Below are 20994 nucleotides of genomic sequence, written 5' to 3'. Positions count from 1 at the left end.
CAACGCTTCAAAAAATCTTCAACTACTTTTGTTTGTTGCAGTATTATTATACCGCATTTCAAAGGAAAAAATATACACAGTATTCTCTCACGGCATTTCAAAAAACCTTTTTTTAACAAGCATCCCAAATAACTTAAAAATATATTAATTTTTTAGTATAAAAGAGAGAATTTTAATAGTTGTTGTATAATTACTTATTCAAAATTCATATTTAATTATTATTATTATTATTAAAAAATTTATGATCCAAAGACAGGTGGGTGTAGGGACTGGACAGAGTGCTTAGTCGTTACTTTGAGTGCTCAATTCATTCGACAATAATTATTAACTTTAATTTCATTTCATAGTTGAGTTGAGAAAATCACTTCAGCCATGAGTTTTCAAGATATTCAAAGTGGTTCCAATCCTCCTTCTCGTCGAACCCAGTCACCGTCGCAAGCCGTTGCTGCCGGAATTTTCCAGATCAACACCGCCGTCGGTACTTTCCGGCGACTCGTTGACTCCGTTGGAACCGTTAAAGATACTCCAGAGCACCGTCAGAAACTGTAACTTCGCATTTCTTATTTTAGGTTTATTTTTAGGATTTACTTTTTTTTTTTAGCTTTGTTTCATTTTATTCTATCACTGTGCTATGGTTTGTAGGCACAATACGAGACAGAGGATATTGCAGCTTGTGAAGGATACTTCTGCGAAACTCAAATCTTTGCCTGAATCCCATCGTGATGCTAATGCCAATGTATGCTTCGTTAATTTGTCCTTTTTTTTAAGTAAAAAAAATTCATGTGTGACTTTGAATTTTGATTACACACAATTGATCATATCATTCTTTATTACCTAGAAAAGATGAGAAAATAATTTGACTTCTAACTTGTATTTGGAAATTATAATTTTCCATGAAAGGCAAGCCTTAGGGTTGCCCTAATGGTGAAGGCTTGGGTCATGAGAGTGTGTTTCTCCAAAGATATTAGTTTCGAATTCTGCTAGGTGCTAACAATTCTTGTTGGGTCGGTCCATACGCTTTGCTCTGACTTTAAATGGTTCCCTTGCTAGTGGACGGTGGAATTGATCTCCTTGGATTAGTCTGTCTCAATGCCGGATACCAAGTTTTAAAAAGAAAACATTATAGCAAGATAACCCTTGCGATGTTATCTTGGAGTAGTCCATATGCTTTTTCATGAATGTTGGTTATTTATGCTCTCATTGTTTGTTGTACTCTGATTAAGCAGACTAATAAGAAAATTGAAGATGCTAAGTTGGCAAGAGATTTCCAAACCACATTGCAAGAATTCCAGAAAGTTCAACAGCTTGCTTCTGAGCGTGAATCAACTTACACTCCGGCTGCCCCTGCTTCTAACTTACCAACAAGGTCAACCATTCTTTGTACAGAAGTAAATTAAATTGAGAAAAATATGTTTTTAGTCCATAAAAAATCATGACTGTTCGAGTTTAATTCATGTGAAACCTTCACGTTGATGAATGGTTATTTTATAGGGACTAAAAACATCAAATTATACCTGATTTTTTTGTATGAATCTCCTTCAGATTACCTTATTTATCTTCATTAACAAATATTGAACTCTACTATATCATTTGTGTGTTTGTAAGCAGCTCTGGCCCCGGTCAAGAATCGATTGAGATAGACCCGGAAAGCCAACCTTTTATCAGAGGGCAGATGAGGTTAGTCAGCAACATTTCAACTATTTCCCTGGACCAATTAAATTTCTTCATCTTATTATTGTAAATTTGTAAACAATTTGTATCTTTGTAATACAAAGATGCATATCTTATTATTGGCTTATTCAACTCTTGTTTTTTCAGAAAGATTTTTGAGATGATATTTCATGGTCTTATTTGCTTGATCACTGAAATAAAACTGCAGGCAAGAGATAGTTCTATTGGATAATGAAATATCCTTCAATGAAGCCATGATTGAAGAAAGAGATCAGGGTCTTAGAGAGATTGAAGAGCAAATTGGAGAAGCAAATGAAATATTCAAGGACCTTGCTGTTTTGGTTCATGATCAGGGGATTGTTATTGGTAAATAAAACTACCGTTCTACATAATAGAGTAAATATAGATTTCTTTTTGTTGCAACAAAATTTAGCTAATACTTTTATTCATATTTTGTTTGTGACATTCTGGCAGATGACATTCAATCAAATATAGATACTTCTGCTGGTGCAACAGCTCAAGGTAAGGTCCAGCTAGCCAAAGCTTCCAAAAGTGTGAAATCCAAAAATAAATGGGTGAGTCATAAAGATTGGAATGTTATGCTGTCCATTTCATGCTTGCTATTGGCCATTATTTCCAGAATATGATTTTCTCATCTAATTCCTGACAATAATTGCACAAAATTCCCTGATTCTTTTGTCATGTCATACACATCTGCACACAGCTCATTTGCTGCTTATAGATAAAAGGAGATGCAATGCGAGGATAGTATCTAGAGGAGGGAATACGCTAGGATTTTGCAAGTTCCGAGTATTTTCTACTTTGAAATCATTTGGCCTGAGTCTAACCTCTTACATGTTATAGACCTATTTTTAAAGTCCGCTCTAACCTTTTGTTAATAGACTAATAAGCTATTTTGAGATCTAATATGACATCTTAGAGAATCTGAGATTATTTAACATGCATCCTATTTAAATTGTATTTTATAACTTCAGTTGAACTTCTCTGATATAATCACCAGCAAGTAAGTAGACCCTTTTGATATATAACTTCAATTTAACTTTTTCTACATTGCAGTGTTGGTGGGTGCTTTTAATTTTTGTGGCGGTGCTGGTCATCTTTCTCATTGTACTCCTAATTTAGTTTGGAAGGTCGACTAAGTTGGACATTTTTTTTACTCCCTTATTTTTTCAAGATTGATTTAAATTCATGAATCTCTTCATATTCTGTTGGTGTCCAAATGTGATGTGGTGTGAAGTGTGTTTGTTTGGACCAAAAGAAATGTGTTAAAAGAGTCTATTGCGGCCTTTCCAAGTCCAGCAGCCAGCAGTTTGATGTCTTAAGTGAGCATTAGGAAGTGGAAGTTGGAAGAAATAACTTATATATGTAAAGCAATTTTAGCAAAAAAAAAAAAAACTATTCTGAATTTTTATATAGATTTATAATATAGAATTTGTGCATTGTGTATCCCAAATTATCAAATTTTCCAATAGCAAACTGTTTGTGTGTATTTTAACATCCCTTCTCGAGCCACATCCAATTCAAAAAGTTTTTTTTTTTATTGTGTTTTTGTTAGTATAAATAAAGATTTGTTAAGAGATTTGTAATGAAACATTGTGATATAAGACAACGTTGTTATATAATTTATTAAAATATTTAGTAAGATTGAAATTTAAGCTCAACTATAGATACAAGTTACTTGCAATTAAAGATACAAGTTATAAACCAAATAATTAATAAAAGTTTCTATTAAAAAAGAATTATCACATTAACAATATTTTATTTATATTTATGTTAAATTCCAAGTTATCACGTCCCTTTCCTTAAGAATTGAAAATTAGAAGATAAAGATCAAAAAGAAAAATGCAAGTTAGAAGGTTATATTTGTGTGTATATATATATATATTTTTTTTTTAAATATAAAATTAATAAAATAGTTGCCACTTTATCTGCACTACTTTTTGGTAAGAAAAAAAAGAAGAGAACAAAGTGATGGAAAGAAAATGAGGATCCAAAAAAATGATCCATCCTCTCTTTCTCTTGTTTGTTTCTCTTGACCAAAAAGAAAGAAAGAACAAAATAATAATCAATCCACCAATCATAATCTCTTCTCCTCGTTACTACTTCAAAAAACAGTAGTAGCTCCATCATCACCACCACCGCCACCATCAAAATCAAAATGGGAAGTTTATTATACCAAGCATTATCATCCTCAGCACTCCTTTCATTAGGTCTCTACCACCTCATTCTCACAACCCTAAACTACTTCAAATCCCCCCACACCTACACATCCAAACCCTACCACCCTCTCCCGTCCTCCAACCACCCTCGTCTCCGCCCTATCCAACTCTACTTCATCATTTTCTCTCTCTCCATCGCCATCGTCCACCACCTCATCCTCGCCGCTGATTCCGATCCTTTAATCAAAGGCGCCACCCCCGTCCACCGTCTCACTTCTCTCCAATCCGCTGCCCTCCTTTTCCTCTTCTTAATCCTCTCCCTCTCTCTCCTCCTCCCTCTCCCTCTCTCCCCCGACTTCTCTTTCTCTCTCCTTGCCCTCCTCTTCCTCCTCCACTCCTCCCTCCAAAGTTCCCTCTCCTCTCTCCAAACCTCCTCCCTCGAAGCCAAATGCGACTCCGTTTCTTCCAATCTCTCCGCTCTCTCTTCCTTCCTCTGTCTCCTCCTCGCATGTTTCCCTCGTCTCTACCCCGCCGACGCCGCACTCGCTGCATCCATCTGTCTCCGTGGCCTATGGGCTCTTCAAACCGGTCTTTCTCTTTACGCCGAAGCCTTTATCCCGGAAGGCTGTCATCGTCTCCTCGACGTTGTTAACGGCGTCGAAGGATCGACGCAGTGTGATCTTGACGAGTCTAAGTTTAGAGCGCTTGCTATTCTTGATCTAGCTTTTGTTGTTCATGTTATGTTGGTTATGATCATTGTTTTGGTTGCTTATGCTGCTGTTGCCACTACTGTTGGGACTGTTAGAAGGGTTGGATCCTACGAGGCATTGCCTACTGCTACGTCTTCGCCCACGGAATCAAATCATATTCAGATGAAAGCTTTGGCTGGAACACAGGCTTGAATCTTATCTTTCTCTCTGCACTTATTAGGATTTTATTTTTAACCTTCATTTTTGAGTTTTATTTCGTTTTAATTGTTGTAGTAGGGTATTATGATCTGTGATTGTTGTGAGCAGAGTTACTTACAATGTTTTTGTTAATTGTTATCATCAGAAATGTAGGGACTTTGTGAATATACATTGAATGCTTATTTAATGATAATGAATGAGATCACGGTCTAGTTGCTGGCTACTTTATAATTTTTTGTTAGTGACTGATGTTGCATATTCCTTAAGCCTTTGAATGATTGATATCGAACCTGTTACCTGACTTTTTTTTCTTCCTATTTGATCTATTGGCTTGATTGTACTTTGATTTTACTGGTTATACTGTATTGCGCTTCTCTTTTTCTTGTGGGACTCGGTCAATTCATTTGCTGGATTATTTGTTTTTGCATTCGCATATTATAGCTTATTTGATTTTGCATTCACATATTATAGTTTATCTAGTTTTGCATTCACATATTATAGTTTATCTAGTTTTGCATTTGAGCTTTTGAATTTAGTTAACTGTGGCTCCAAAATTTTGATAATGGCTAGATTCTTTCACCTGCCTCACTAATATTGTCATGAGAATTAAGATTTGATTGTGTTTTGTGGGACCTTGATTCCCTGCAGTTGGGATTATGCCACACTCACAAGTTGATGTAGCTATGTTGTTAATCTCAGATAGTGTTGCGCACCACTGACCTCCTAAAAGGCTATAGCAGATAGTGGTGTAGCCACTATCCCAAAGACTAAAAATAAGCGTACAAAGTAATCATAAATATTCAAAAATAGAATATTACACAATTAAAAAGATCGTCATACTTGATAGTTCAAGAGCCTAAAGTATTGAGTAAAAAAACTTCAGCGGTAAACATAACTGAATTGAAGGTAGGAAGATGAAGGGAATAATTGTTTGTGTGAGAGAAAATATCAGAATGAAGAACATAACATTAATCTTAAAAGGTTTCGGACATTAATCTTAAAAGGGTTTGGATTGAAATTCCACTTTAAGAAAAGACAACGGTTTCAAAAAAGAATTTGAGGAATCTATCCCCAAAATTGTAATAGTGGGTGCGATAGTGGTTTGGGACTGCAACTTCACCGCTATTGCTGACAGGGGCTTGCAGGCCAAAAGTGTTGCGCCATACCTGTACCACTGCTACGCCAAGTCTTTAAATTTAAATTGGACAGTTCATATTTTGACTAGGCAAAATGGGTTCAAAGCAGGCAGTTAAAATGTAAACTGCTCGATAAAGACCAGACACTCAAGATTCACAATAGCATAAATGTGCGATTGCACCCAATCTATTTCTGCTTTTGTGAGAGGAAAAGATATGACATGTGTTATATTTTGGTGGAGATAAAATTGTACTATCCAATAGTGGTTGAAGAGCTCGTGCTCTACAGTCTTGGTTGAGCCAGCTTGGGGTATATGACTGCTTCATAGACAGAAAATATTGATAAACAAACACATCCAATTTGGTGGGTAAATGGACATAATTGAAGTTCATGGGTTGGAGTCATGGGTTATGTGTTCTTTAACAACCCTTTCAGATGGATAACTGTGGCTAATCTTTCATGGACTGTCAAGTTAAATTGAGTGCATGGAATTAGTACATGTTTGGTTTGCTTTTAAAATACATTCTCTGTGATTTGTCCAGCTTAAGGTCATATGTGCCATTGTTTTCTCTTTGGTCTAAGGTTATTCTGGAGTCATAGGTTGCAGTTTACTTAAGTTATATGTAGTACTGTGTATCATAGCAAGTAAAGACTAAAAAAAAAAGAGTTTGAATTATTTGATTATGTACTCGTTACATCATAGAAGCATAAGTTCATACTATACAATTTATCATTATACATTAAAGACACTGGACCTCAAGCTTAAACTCATAGCTTTGATCAGTGTGTATCCTCGATTTCGAGATGATTAATGTACAATGTAGATAATCGGCCCATTCTTTCATGGATTCTCAAGTTAAATTTAGGACGAGAAATTAGCAAACGGTTTTGGGTAAAACTATGTCTTTTGTAGTTTTAACTTGTCCAATCAAATCATGGTTTTGGATTCTGAACATGGAACCAGATAAGGTTCTTTTAGTGATTTATTGAGGTTAAGGTTCTTTCTGCAGTTGTTTTCCCTTTTCTATAATGTTGTTTTGTGGTCCTAGCTTGTAAGTTACTTAAATTCTTCTTTTACACTATATTATTAATACGTTGTCATGTCAATGTCTCATGTTTGACCCGATATCATAGCTAGAAAAAGGGTCTCAAAAGATGATGAGTTTGAATGATTTGATCATGTATTTACATGATAGGGAGGCAAGTTTAATGTTATGGCGGTGTCAGTTTCGATGTTCCAGTAGATGCATATGGTTGACCAACCTTATTTCTAACAAAAGCTAGCACAATTATGCCTATGTTCCCATGTGAGGCATGTGTTTAATATCTCACTTGTGGTCCACTTTCAAATTTAAGCTCATGCAATGCATTATTTAAAGGGACTTATGCCACTAGGTACATTGTGTTACACAAGATTAGCTTAACTGACCTTTAAATTTAGAGGATGGAGATTTTTTTATCTTTTAGAAAACATTTCTTTAGCCATTTAGTGCTTGTTTGAGGAATGAATTGATTTAAAAACTATAAATCATAATCTCGTAAAATCAATTTTATAGATAAAATCCTCAAACATTTCTTTAGAATTGATTTTGATATTTTTATAACAAAATTGTGTAAATTTTTTTTACAAATTTGATCTGAATAATTATTTTTAAAATATTATTTTAAATATTTTATCATTTTATTATAACTCTTTTAGGATATCAAAATTTTAAAAAATCACTTAATTTTGAAACTATTTCAAATATTTTTTTATATAAATCATTTTTAAAATATATATTTTTAAAAATTATAATTTCGACTATGTTTTGATTTTTAATGATGTATTTTATTCTATATGATATCAAAATTAGTTTTTAATTTAGAAAAAAGAATATTAAAGAATTTATAATATTTTTAAAAATGATTTTATAAAATTAATTTTAAAAAATACAAAGATATATCACGTAATTGTTCACTTCTTTAATTTCTGGTTTATTATATAATGTGTCATAAGACTATTTAATTTCGTCTATATGTTCTTGTAATATTTTTGTAATGTTGGAAATAATGTTGAATTATTTATTTAAAATTATAAATAAATAGTTTTATATAGCAATACATTACTTAATATCGGATAGATTGTTTAAAGATAATGATTAATTGTGTTATTGTAGATTACACGAGGTACGATGATTCAATTAATATCGGTTCTAACAACATTACTTTTTTAGAGTTTAATCAACACTAAAGTTCAATTAGGTACAAATTCTAAGAAAACTTAATCTTATGCAATAGATCGCTACTAATTGAAACGACAAACTATGTGTGTGTGTGTGTGTGTGTGAGAGAGAGAGAGAGAGAGAGAGAGAGAGAGACTTAATTAATAGTTTTGAAAAAAACGTCAATGAAAAAAGTATTGGGTCAAATCACTGACTAGATTATTATGCAGCAGAAGCAAAATTATCGAGGGCTTCAAAAATCTCACAGAGCCTAGTCAAAAATCACTGAATATGTGTTTAGTATTTGGCATGTAGTTGGGTTGGTGAGAGTGGTATAATAAATTAGAATTTTAATTAACTTTATAATGAGGAGAATAATTAGTATAAGTATTTGAAAAATCAGAAAAATCAGAAAAAATAGTTGATTAATATTATTTTGGTGAAAATTAGATTTAATTATAAAATAAATAAAAAACTAAGGTAGTAAGGGTAAAGTGGGGATTGGGGAGATAAGTGAGGATATGATCGAACAACCTAAATGAGGGAAATACGTTTTTTTATTAAAGAGGGAGAAGGGTTGGAAGTTAAGTTTTCACTGATCGTGAAATTGAATTTTGGGGGAAAAGAGGCAAAGGCTTGAGATAGGCTAGGGCTTTGAGGAGGAAAAAGGAAACCGCCATTCTTGAAAATCTTTTGCGAGAAATTCAGGTAAAAGGGGAAACTACTTCGTATATTAGTGTGATTTATGAAGGGTAGAGAGGGATCCTCACCCTCTTATAGGTTTCCTCCATTATTGTGTTTTTGAAAAGCATGATGTATAATTATGAGAAATTGATAATGATCGTGATTCTTGATGTGTGACAATGTACTCGTGGTGCAATGATTGCAAAAATTAGTATGTGAAATCTAATTTTGGAATTTTTATTGTTGATGTGTTATGTCGGTGATGATGAACATGAAGGTGATTTTATGATACATTGTTGGTGATGTTAAATTGGTGAAATTATATGTTAATTGGTAGGTTTAGGAGGTAATAACAACAGATAATTGATATAAGATGTTAGATTTTCGAAATAAGTTGTGGAGCATTAATTGAAATCAAGGAAGTCGACCTTCTATTAAATTTATTATGATAGCATTCATCCAAATCGATCTACTTCCACTACTCTAACAAACTCAGTTATGTGTAACAAACTTCATGTTATCTTCTCCATTAGTGAATTAAATAACTTCTCCTTTCTTCCATTCAATATCCTACTTTCTATCGGCCATGGAAGATTCCGCACAAGCTTCCACAACTTCACAACTAATTTCTTCTAGTATCGCTGTTTCAAACTTGAACCACAATTTTGGTCCAAAATTGTCTATTATACTACAAGACAACAATTATCTTATATGGAAACAGGGAGTGATTTTTATTCAAAAATGCACAAAATTGGTAGAGAATCCTCAAATCCCTCTGAAGTTCAAAATAGATCAAGATCGGATCAAAGGAAATATTGTTAAAGAGTAGGTGTCTTGGATTTTGCAAGATCAAATTGTGTTCATATGTCTGCTATCAATGATATTTTTATCGATATGACCTAGAGTTCTATCGAGCAAGCATACGTTAAAAATTTGGGACAAAGTTCATCAGTATTTCAATGCACAGATGAAGGAAAGAATCAGACAATTTGATTTGAGTCGATGAATAAAGAAAATCGCCCAATTAGTGAGTATATGTTGGGAATCAAATCCATTGTCAATTTGTTACTCGTGGTTGGTGATTCCATCTCAGAGCATGATCAAATCAACTTCATTCTTGATGGCCTATCGGAGGAGTACAATCTTTTTGTGATGCAAATATATGGAAGTACATGTTTGTCAATGCTCTATGATGTTAAAACCCTCATTTATGTCAAAGAAATTCAATTGCACAAATTTTGGAAAGAACTAGTTGTGTCAAATGTCTATGCGATGATAACTCACTCAAATCAACAAATAGGTGGTGTGTGTGATAGATTTTTTGGTGCTCTATTTGGTGGCTGGAGTCATGGCAAAGGTCGCATCTCATATGGAAATTGACCTACGCGTCAAATATGTGGGAAGTATGGGAACAAAATCAATGATTGATGGTATATATTTGATAATTCTTTGTGCCCTCCCGTACCCGATCAACTCCACGAGGAAATTAACAGATAACAATTTATTGTTGAAACATACTTTATGTAACATCCACATACAATATATATTTAGAATAATATCATATAAGGAATTAATTGGTATTGAATCCATACATAAGTGCCTAAACGACAACGATAATCATGTTCCAAAAGAAACAAGGTTGTACAATAAATGGTACATGAAATACATAAGTGTCCATAAAATACTAAGAGTCACACAACGAATAAAAAATCAAACAAATTCTTCATTTGAACCTTCAAGTCGTTTTACCTTTTCCCTTGTCTTACCTTGAACTTCCTGAATAATCCAATAAAAATCCAATAACAACATGGGGTGAGATATTAATCTTAATGGGCACCCCTATCTTATGGGTCCATTCGGCTCTGCAAAGTTATTAATTCCCTCAACGCTATATCAATACTACATTATCGTGGTTCCATATAAAACCGAAGGTCGAAGCATAATAGCTTCATATACAATTGGAACGCGATTTCCTACTTATCCTTGTCGAGATAACCAATGAGCTATGGATTTCGGTCTGGTTGAGTCAGATCTACGAACAACTGATCGTTGTCCGAGTGTCTGTCTCACTTTTGGGATTGGATATCCTCAGAGAAATGACTAAGGAGGTTCCCATCTGTCTCACTTTTGTGATGGGATACCCTCAAAGAAATGATTAAGGGATCTCAAGTTTGTCTCACTTTTGAGATTGGATACCCTCATAGAAATAACTAAGAAGTTACTTTCTGTTCTATCTCGAGGCTTACTCTCTTATTTTTTGAACTACCAATTCTCCAAAATGTATGAGTCGATTTTTCACTTAGGAGATTCATGTGATCTCGGAAGTACGTTGACTTTATTGAAGCAGAAGCATAATGCTTATATGCGTTCTCACCTTAGGATTCTTTATTCACCTAGGTTTACTTGCTCATTAAGACATGATTTAGACGACATACACATAGGAATTTACACATTATTGCTTAGGTCATTCACTCCGCCTACGCCATTGTCTTGTCAATCAAATTCTTACGATTCATACTCCGGGTACGCATATGTTCTTGTATCGATTAAGATTTCGTATTTCGTATCCCTCTTGCGGTGAGTATCCAGGTATCTTTTCGATCAATCTTGATGACACAAGCATACCGTCTAACATACAAGGCAATTTAAGGTTAATTATTTATTGCGGTTTGGAAAATGAAGCGAAATGGGAAAAGTCAGGGGTGTAACACGGCCTTCCCGCGTCACCCCTAGGCTCATCTCAGATCCCTGACACGGAGCTTCAGAATTTTTGGGTTTTCACAATTGTGTGATTTTCACGCCCCAACCCATTTGAATATGCAATGAAGGTGATATACAGCCATCCAAAATACAATTTATACAATCAAATTATCATAGGACCAAGGTATTATTGAGGTTCATACACAATCATGGATCAATGACCTAACTTATTCATCTTAATCATGATCATCAACCCTTTTCTAAAATGCATTACAAGATTTATGAAAACAAGCAACAATCAAGGGTTGGTTCATACCAATTCTATTTGTAGTACATGGGATTGTAATGTTTGAGTAAATACACATGTAATAACAATGTTCATCATTGACAAAGCAGAATGCAATCAATTTCAGAACTCATACCCCTCCCCACGTGGATTCTTAACCTAGCATATAATTTCTCCCCCAAACATGTTTCTAACTAAGAACCCACCTTAAAGGAATTCTGACTTGAAACTTTGACAATGAGAAGTTGGTAGAGGTGATGATGATGTTCCAAAAACTCTCTTTCTTCAAGAATCTTCTCAAGATGTCACATCTACAACAAAGACATTTTGGAATAGAAGATAGTGAATATTTGTAAAGAGTAAGTATTTGAAGAGAGTAAGTATTTGTGAAATAGAAATTGAAGGAAGATGATGAGAAAGAATTGTAGAGGAAAGGTTTATTTATAGTGGTAAAAAATATTAAATATATAGGTTAGAATTGTACATGGTGATTGGACAAGTAAGGGAATGCATGCAATTTTTTTTGCAAGTGTAGCGGTGTATTCGTCACTTTATGATTTATTGATTAAACCAAAAGCAAAGCATACAAAGAATCGAGTCGCCACCGCACTTTTATTTATCCAAAGGAATGGCTAAAAAGCGAACAAAAGCCTAAGAAGTTTTACACATAGAAAACTAATGAAAAGATCAGAGATCGGGGTAAGGGGTAAATTACGCAATGGGAAGGTGTTAGGCACCCAAAACGTCCTAGGTACTCCTAGGGAGCCCTTTTCACACTTGTTGTATGACATGTTATTTGTTATGAAAATATTTATTGTGCAAACATGGATTGAAGTGATGAGAAAAGAATATACAATTTTTATTGTTTTTGTGTTTGAACGGATGAACCCGTTGCCTACGTACCTTTCCATGGAAGGTAAGGATCAAAACGCCGTAGTTCGGCTAAAAGATTTCCAAAATATGAGTGGATTCATTTTAAAACAAAAGCCCTAAGGTCTTTCGTTATCCACGGGAGAAAACTCAACCTTATACAAACAACAAGTCCACCATGTGAGAAAAGCTTCAACTTGCTAGTGAGGGGTTAACCCTATAATAAGCAAGGAAGTTTTACAATTCAATCACTAAGGACAAAAAAGGTGAGGTTAACATCAACCAACTAGGATAAATCAAACCTATGGCTAATGTATGAAAACTTAACAAGAATGGACAAAGCCACAAAACAATTGAATGAGTTGGATTAACCAATTAGAATTTATTCACAAAAGATGGTCAAAGTATGATTAGGATTCAATTCAAAGAAGTATTAAGAAAATGAAGTTTGAAAAAGTCAAAGGCTTAAGGCCTAGGTTTCTAATTTGAAAAGACATGAGAATGTTTGCACAATAGTTTTCAAATTGGTATTAACATGCAAATGGAGGTTTAAAGAAACAAAAGGTGGGAGGGTGAGGGAGTGTAAAACTTCTTAGATGTTCACCTCTTGAAATCATATGGAAGATGATTCAAGCGATTCCTCAGGAATAGGCAATGAGCAATAGCAAATAAGCAAAACAAAAGATACCAGATGCCAATCAATGGACTTACACCAATCTCACAAACCAAACAAGGATATCAGATGCCAATAAATGGACTTATACCAATCTCCTAAAGCAAAACAAAACATGGATATCAGATGCCAATCTATCTAGACTTATACCAATCTCCAAAAGCAAAGAAACAAGGATACCGGATGCCAATCACTGGACTTATACCAATCTCCTACCATATCACAGGAAACAAATGCCAATAACTGGACTTATAATTGACTCCTCAATGGTCATAGGAAACAACTGCCAATAAATGGACTTACAGTTGACTCCTCAAAACAAAATGATCACACAGATATGAACAATGATTATGCAATTATGTACAATTAATGATGATAAATGCACAAAGGCACACATAAGCAGATATGCACAGATGAATAAGGTAATCAACCAAACAAGTCAATTAGCACACACTATATACAAGCAATTAAGCTCAAACAAGGTTAGACTTTACAGTCAACTAGAATGGGGTAAGTGTGCTCTTAACCTTAACATTGAGAGTTAAGGTGAAGCAGATGAAAAGGAGATGAGGGGTGTGCCTCATGGCTTCTATCCCTGGCCTAGGAGAGCTTTGAATATTAGAAGGTGCGGGAGTTCAGAAAGTTGGAACTCTCTCCACAAGTGAATGACTCTATAGATCTTAGGTTAATATCCACAATGCATCAACATGTTATGTGAGCAAAGGGATGACACACTGAATAGCAGGAGATGGATTACACATCTCTTTTATCTGCCAATTGCCTTATCAAAGGACTTTTCCTGCTTGGCACAAAGAGTAAACAATCACAAGCATTGCCTCTTAAGGAGGACTTCAGACAAGTGCCTGACCACATAACAGGCCAGGTCTTCCAGACTACATGAAGAAGAGAGGTTATACCTAAGTGGTTAAGCAACCAAGCAAAAGCAAGTTCAAAATGAACTTAAGCAACTAATGTACCTGTGGAAACATCAAACAAATCAGTATACAACTTAGACAATCAAACAACATCAATATCAACAGTCAAACCCAATAAGCAAAGGCACAAGCCACAAGTCAAGCTCAAATGAGTCAACATCAACCTACAAAATACACATTAGTAACCAAAAGCAAATATCAAATGCTCTCAAGATGAGGCATCATCAATTGTGTAACTTGAATGTGTAACCTGAAACAAAGCTTCAAACATGAGAGGCAAACCACTAGGTCAAAGCCTAGGGTCAAAGATGGAGAAAAAATTTAAAACAGAAGCTGAAAATTAACATGAGTCAACTTCAAACAATTAAGAACACAATCTAAAAGGTCTCACATCAATATCATATACCAAAAGTATTTCACAATCAAAACATGTCAAGGTATGCAAGTTGTAACCACATTGAGACATCAGAATGAACAAATGCACATTAATTCAAAAATGATTCAAATAATCTTGAGAAAATTCATGGATGAACAGAACATACAACATGATCAACACACGAAAAATTAGGGCAATTGGACATGATTAGGCATGATAATCAAATTGTATAAGGCAAGGCAATCAAAACAAGCTCAAATATGACACCAAATGTTACACCAACTTAGCACAAGCCTAAAACAGAAATGAAACATGGAAAAAACCTCAAATCAAAGCCAAAACAATCTTCAACATGTCTAGAAACAATATGTAAAATTTCACATTCATATGATAAACCACAAGCATTTCACAAACAAATGAACATCAAGACTATTCAAAGGCTCACACATGGCAATCCAGAAAGAAAAATATCAATCAAATCAGAAATCAATCCAAAAATTCTACAAAAAATCATGAGCATTCACAACATTCATAAGAAGCATCATACAAAAAATCACATCAATTGGAATTCATTTGGCATGGCAAATCAATTAGTCAAGTTGAGCAAGCAAAGGTGTGACACACATTGTCACACCTACATTCACATGATCATAAAACAGAAACCACAAATGATAAAAATGTAAACTCAACACCAAAATGTCCAGCCAAGAGTCTAGTTTAAGCATGCAAAATTTCAAAAGCATTGGATTAAGACTCATCATTTCACAAGAGATATGGTAAGCAAGGTACAAAAAGGCATACATGTTCACAAACCCTAGGACCAATTAATTTCCAGCCATGCACAATTTATGTAAAAATAACCAAAAAAAACTAGACAGAAAATGTGACATAACACAAAAATCCTCATATTTTTTGAAGCATTATTTAATTAGATATGGATTTTATAAGATGAAGAAAAATTAAAAAAAAAAGTGAAGCAAGCATGTAGCAAGGAATGGAGGGAAAAGAGAAATAATGAGAAGCATTTGAATATTTGCCATAAGCTGGAATCGAAGCCAAGCACAATTTAAAAAGTGGCGCGCGCCTTGGCCTGGAACGACACCGTTTGGTGTAAACCCTAAACACATGCATGCCATAATCCGCAGGTAATTGGGATGAACACGTAACAAAATTCGTATGTAATGCTATGAAGGTTATGGCAAAATCCGTAGGAAAAGTGCAGCAAGCTATGAACACGATGAAGATCTTCAAGATCTTCATCCTCAAATTCCAGAAAAATTCAACATGTCCAGAATCACAAATTAAGCATGGCAACATGTAGATCTAACATCCTACAACAAGAATCAACATGCATTTCATCCAAAAACATCACAACACGCATGAATCGAATGAAAGAAAAATCAACATCAAAACTTTAATTCATCGAATCTCACTCAATTTGGCACGGATTCACACGATTCAAAGTCTAATCTACTCAGCATTCAAAGATCTATCACATTATGGCAGTGAAAATCAAGATTATGAGAATTGATTTGTAACCTCTTGTAGAAGCAGAACTGGATTTAGCTGGATCTATGCCTTTGCAATGCTCAAATTCTCCTCTAGAATGCTTGTGAAGATGAATGGAAGGAAGATCAAAGCTCAATTGCACATGATTCACCAGAATTTTGGATTTGCCATAGATGCTTCCATGCTTCAAATGCTCCAATGCTGCACGAATTCCACTGATTCTATGGATGATCCTGCTCAAGATCAACTCAACAACCAGGATTAAGCAAGGAAATGAATTGAATATGAAGAAATTGGAAGAAAATTTTGAGAGAAAAGTTTTGTATTCTAGATCTAGATCTGAAAAAATGGAGTGTTGTTAGCAGAATTCTGTTAGGATTTATGTTATATACTCCCTCTTAATCACTTCCCTAATCATGTTTAAGCTTGTGGCAATTGGATTAGTGAAAATGAAGGTGTAAGTGCAAAATGGCAAATTCACCTTATGCATGGTGTGCATGATGAACAGTGCACGTGGCTGAGTTCAAATTCACTTAAAAATGCATTTTGGAGCTATTGGCAATGATAGAAAGTTCCAACAATTGGCCAATTTTAAACTTTGAAAATTCCCTCCAAAAATCAAGTGGATTGGCACATATTCATATGATGATATTTCATGAAATGCTATGCATGATTTGGATAGTATATGTCAAGAGAAGAATTTAGCAAAAAGAACCACTTGAATTGGACATTTGGTTGAGAAGTTATGCACATTTGAATCTCCATGTACACCTTGCCATGTTTTGATCATAATTCCTTAACCACACATGAGAAATGATTGATCTTGGACCTTTTGGAAATGGGAGAGAAAGATCTACAACTTTCATGTTGGACAAAATTTCATTTGAAACATTTTTGATGATGTAATCTTGAGGAGAAAACCTTTCCATTTTTGGCAATTTTGAATTACAGGTCACTTACTATTTTTGGAAAGTTTTCATCTGACCTCAAATTCTTCATTGTTGATGTTTGAAATGTCAAATGAGACTTGCATGGACATGAATGAGGCCTCTCTAACCATCTCCCACCTTCAAATCCATGATTGAACTGACAATTGACTTGTGTTGACTTTTCTAGGGTTTTAGTTGACCTGGCTATGCTCAGATGAAATTCAAGCTTCTACCACTTGGGATTTTGATTCAAAATGATGCCATGGCTCATATAAGCTCTTGTGAATGATCATGGTGCCCAAATTCTCAAGAATGGCCACCATCTATTGCTCAATGGCTGCCTTTGACTGTCTTGACCTAAGATTGCTTCATCTGCAAGTAACAAGGTTAGATGACATATTTTTGTATTTTTGTTTAGTGATAAAGAGAAAAGCAATGATATACATATGCCAAACATGCTTGGTGATCAAGAACCACTCTCAAAAAGATAACCCACCCACAGGGAAGCAGGCAAGGTGCACAATGATCCTTGAGGCAATGATATGATATGATATGATGCCATGAGGGATCTTAGGGACAAAATTGGGGTCTTACAGATGCCCCTATTTAAGGTCATTCTAGCCGGAGAAGTGAAGTTTAGAAATCTTCATCTCGACGTGGTAGAATGGTCTTAAATAACAGTAATGAGACAAATTTTGGTCCCTAAGAGACCTCATGATGCAGATGTATGCATGCAAAAGAAAACAAACTCTGTGGGGAATATGGGTCCACAAAGAACAGACGATCCATCGGAGTAATACACTCACTAGGAACAGAGACTTTAACAGGACTCTCATGGGGATAAGGAAAAAAAGAAAAAGAAAGTGTGAGCAGGGCACGACTCTGAATTAGGGAAACAAACTGACACTGCGTGAATAAAACACGACTGGACTGGAGACCTCACTGGGGAGTGAAGGACTCACACTGGGGAAAGAAGGAATTCCAAAGGAAGACACATCCATCGGAACGAATCAAGTTGACTCAACTATCCACAAAGAATACTTCGGATAAACATCTGGACTCGGACTAGGGAAAAGATTCACAAAGAACCTCCCTGCCGGAAAAATTGCATATATTGGGGAAAACGCCAATACAGCAAGAGGGCAAAAATCACAACAAGAAACTCCACTGGAGAAGTGTCCAACAAAGAGACTCTCCTGAGGAAGCAACAAACAAATGAGGTGTTACCGGTATAAGGGTAACAATCTCAGGAAGAATGAATATCTAAGACCGGTATAAGGGTGAGAGATATCAATCAACCAAACATCTGAGAAAGACCTGAAAAAGGTACATCAACTCAGGAAAATCTGACTCCACAAGGGACCAAGGTCATAATAGGGAGCAGAAAGGAAGGAACACCAGGGATACCGATTACTGGGTATATAACAGGTGACCGACCAAAGCGTGAATTGGTATATATGCCAAAACACTCATCATCCGAAAGGAGGGCTTGAAAAAGCAAATCGACTTATAGGATGGACATTCGAGTCCGCAACGGGAAAACGAATCTTACTCAACTGGGGACACAAACCCAAAGAGCGCATGAGATATAATATCCATTACCGTCAGAACGTGGATAGAACACTCACATGAGATATATTATCTATTACCGTCAGAACGTAGATAATATACTCGTATGGAAGGAAACACCAGGGATACCAGGGTATATAATAGGTGTCCTACCGAAAACGTGAATTGGTATATATGCCAAAACATTCATCATCCGAAAGGATGGATATTCGATTCTACAAAGAATACGAATCTTACTCCATTGGGGAAAATCAACAAAGGACTCCAACCAAAGAGCGCATGAGACATATTATTCATTACCGTCAGAACGTGAATAATATACTCGAAAGGAAGAGACACTAGAGATACCGGTTACTGGGTATATAATAGGTGACCTACCAAAAAGAGAAACAATCGATACCAAGCAAACGGGTAGACGAAAGATAACTCACAGGGGATAAATTGCAAGCATCCGACAATCATCCAAGAAACAAAGAATATTTGATTCCGCAAAAAGGAAATACGAATCTTACTCGACTGGAGAAACACAAAAGGCTTCGACTGAAGAGTGCATGAGATATATTATTCATTACCGTCAGAACGTGGATAACATACTCGCATGGAAGATTATCCACAACCGATTACTGGGTTAACAAAGGATAAATCAACCGAAAAGAAAGGCATCGGGATACCAAAACTAGGTATATAATGATGATCAATCAAAGGGAGCAACAACATTACCAACAAAAGGGTAAGTGAAAGAAGACTCACCGGGGATAAATTGCATAAACAGCAATTATCCGGGCACTTACTGGCGACCTCAAAGGGGATAACATTGCAAGCATACGGCAATGATCCAGAAGACTGATGGGGATACAATTGCTAGCAACCGGCAATTGTACACAAGCAAAGGAGGAATATCAACATCGAATATTGGATGAAGATAACCACAAAGAGTAACCATCATCAAAAAGGATGAACAACAAGGTTAACTCTGCAAAGGGGAGAAATTAGGGTTTACAACTACCGAATACGGGGTAGAATATCAAAACTCTGGCTGGGGATAGGGTTGCTAGCATCCGGCAATTATCCACAAGAAAGCACAGACTCCGTTGGGGAATAAAACCACAACAGCACAAAATCCACCATCAACCAGAATGAACCACAAAGGTTACCTCTGCTAGGGGAAAAGAGATAGGACTTACAACTACCGAATACGGGGTAGTAGCCAACAACTCTGATGAGGATAAAAAGAATTAGGGTTTACATCTACCGAATACGGGGTAGAAAACCAACAACTCCACGTGGGGAATGAAAGAAATCACAAATCCGCACGGGAAACAAAATAGGGTTTATAACAAACCACAAACTGCTGGAGAGCAGGAAAATAGGATTTACGACTACCGAATACTGGGTAGACAACCAATCGACTCTGGCTGAGGAATAAAAGGTATATAACCACAAATTCCGCCAAGAGGAAAAGGAACATAGGACTTACAACTACCGGATACGGGTAGAGGCCCAAACTCCGCTGGGGATAAAAAAGAACTAATGCCGGTTACTGGGCAATTCATTCATTTATTCCACAGGGAAGCACACGAAACAGCTGACAAATAACCAATTTGGGGTCGATCCGAAAAGACAGACTGAATCAAAACTCGTCCTATGAGGATATAACTCAATAGGAACATCCATCCCAATATATGTGTTGGGAGGAAACGGAAACAACCGTCATCCACGAGGATATATCTCAGTGGGGGACTGCAGAAGGAAAGACAGACACTTTCTGCTTATGGGGCTGACTCTATATGGAGAGATTTAAACGCCCGACATCTGCTTGGGGAGATCTATTAGAGAGATCTATATCACCCATAGCAGGGAACAACAAGCAAAAGATATATGGCAAACAATGCAACATGAATATCTGAATGTTTATGATTATGCATGAATATGCGTGATTTATGTTTGATGAATGCTGACAAAACAGACATATCTAACACGAACAGGGTCCAGGAATCAAACGCCCGGTACTACACTCCCAGAGGAATAACCAAAGAACCCAACTGGAAAGCCAATCTGCTGGAGATCTACATGCTGAAAAGCAAAGATCTGCGGGGAGGCAAAAGATCAGAGATATCGCAAAATCTCTGAGTGATGGATCAACAAATCAACCCAACCAGAGCACAGAAAGTCACAACAAGCAAGAAACTGTCACAAAGACCAATCTGTTGAGGAAAAGGAGAAATCCCGAGATATCTGCAGGGAGATTCTCAGCACCAACTAGGAAACAAAAGTTCACTACACAGGCGAGAACTGCTATGACAGCAACTCCACATAACTCCGCTGGGGAACAACCCACTGGGGGGAGAACAAATCATCCATGTAGA

General features: G+C 35.8%; 2 protein-coding genes across 3 annotated transcripts; both read left to right on the top strand.

Moving 5' to 3' along the window:
- Window positions 1-208: 208 nt before the first annotated feature.
- LOC127126720 (syntaxin-22) lies at window positions 209-3189 on the top strand. Of its 2 annotated transcripts, none has more exons than XM_051055700.1 (7): window positions 209-545; window positions 643-736; window positions 1227-1366; window positions 1609-1677; window positions 1880-2037; window positions 2146-2193; window positions 2749-3189. In XM_051055700.1, exons 1-7 carry the CDS (start codon window positions 373-375, stop codon window positions 2829-2831), a joined length of 765 nt encoding a protein of 254 aa, XP_050911657.1. In that variant the 5' UTR covers window positions 209-372; the 3' UTR covers window positions 2832-3189. The 2 variants fall into 2 exon arrangements, with proteins under 2 accessions (XP_050911657.1, XP_050911656.1); XM_051055699.1 differs by having other exon boundaries at window positions 2146-2246.
- Window positions 3190-3629: 440 nt separating this feature from the next.
- Window positions 3630-4982, top strand: LOC127126719 (uncharacterized). The gene has a single exon (XM_051055698.1). The coding sequence runs from the start codon at window positions 3851-3853 to the stop codon at window positions 4751-4753; it is 903 nt and encodes a 300-aa protein (XP_050911655.1). The 5' UTR covers window positions 3630-3850; the 3' UTR covers window positions 4754-4982.
- The last annotated feature ends 16012 nt before the right edge of the window (window positions 4983-20994 follow it).

Source organism: Lathyrus oleraceus, chromosome 3 (assembly GCF_024323335.1).
Source record: "Lathyrus oleraceus cultivar Zhongwan6 chromosome 3, CAAS_Psat_ZW6_1.0, whole genome shotgun sequence".
Classification (NCBI taxonomy): Eukaryota; Viridiplantae; Streptophyta; class Magnoliopsida; order Fabales; family Fabaceae; genus Lathyrus; species Lathyrus oleraceus.
Note: the sequence above shows the minus strand (reverse complement) of the source record. Positions and strands in the feature narration are given on the sequence as shown.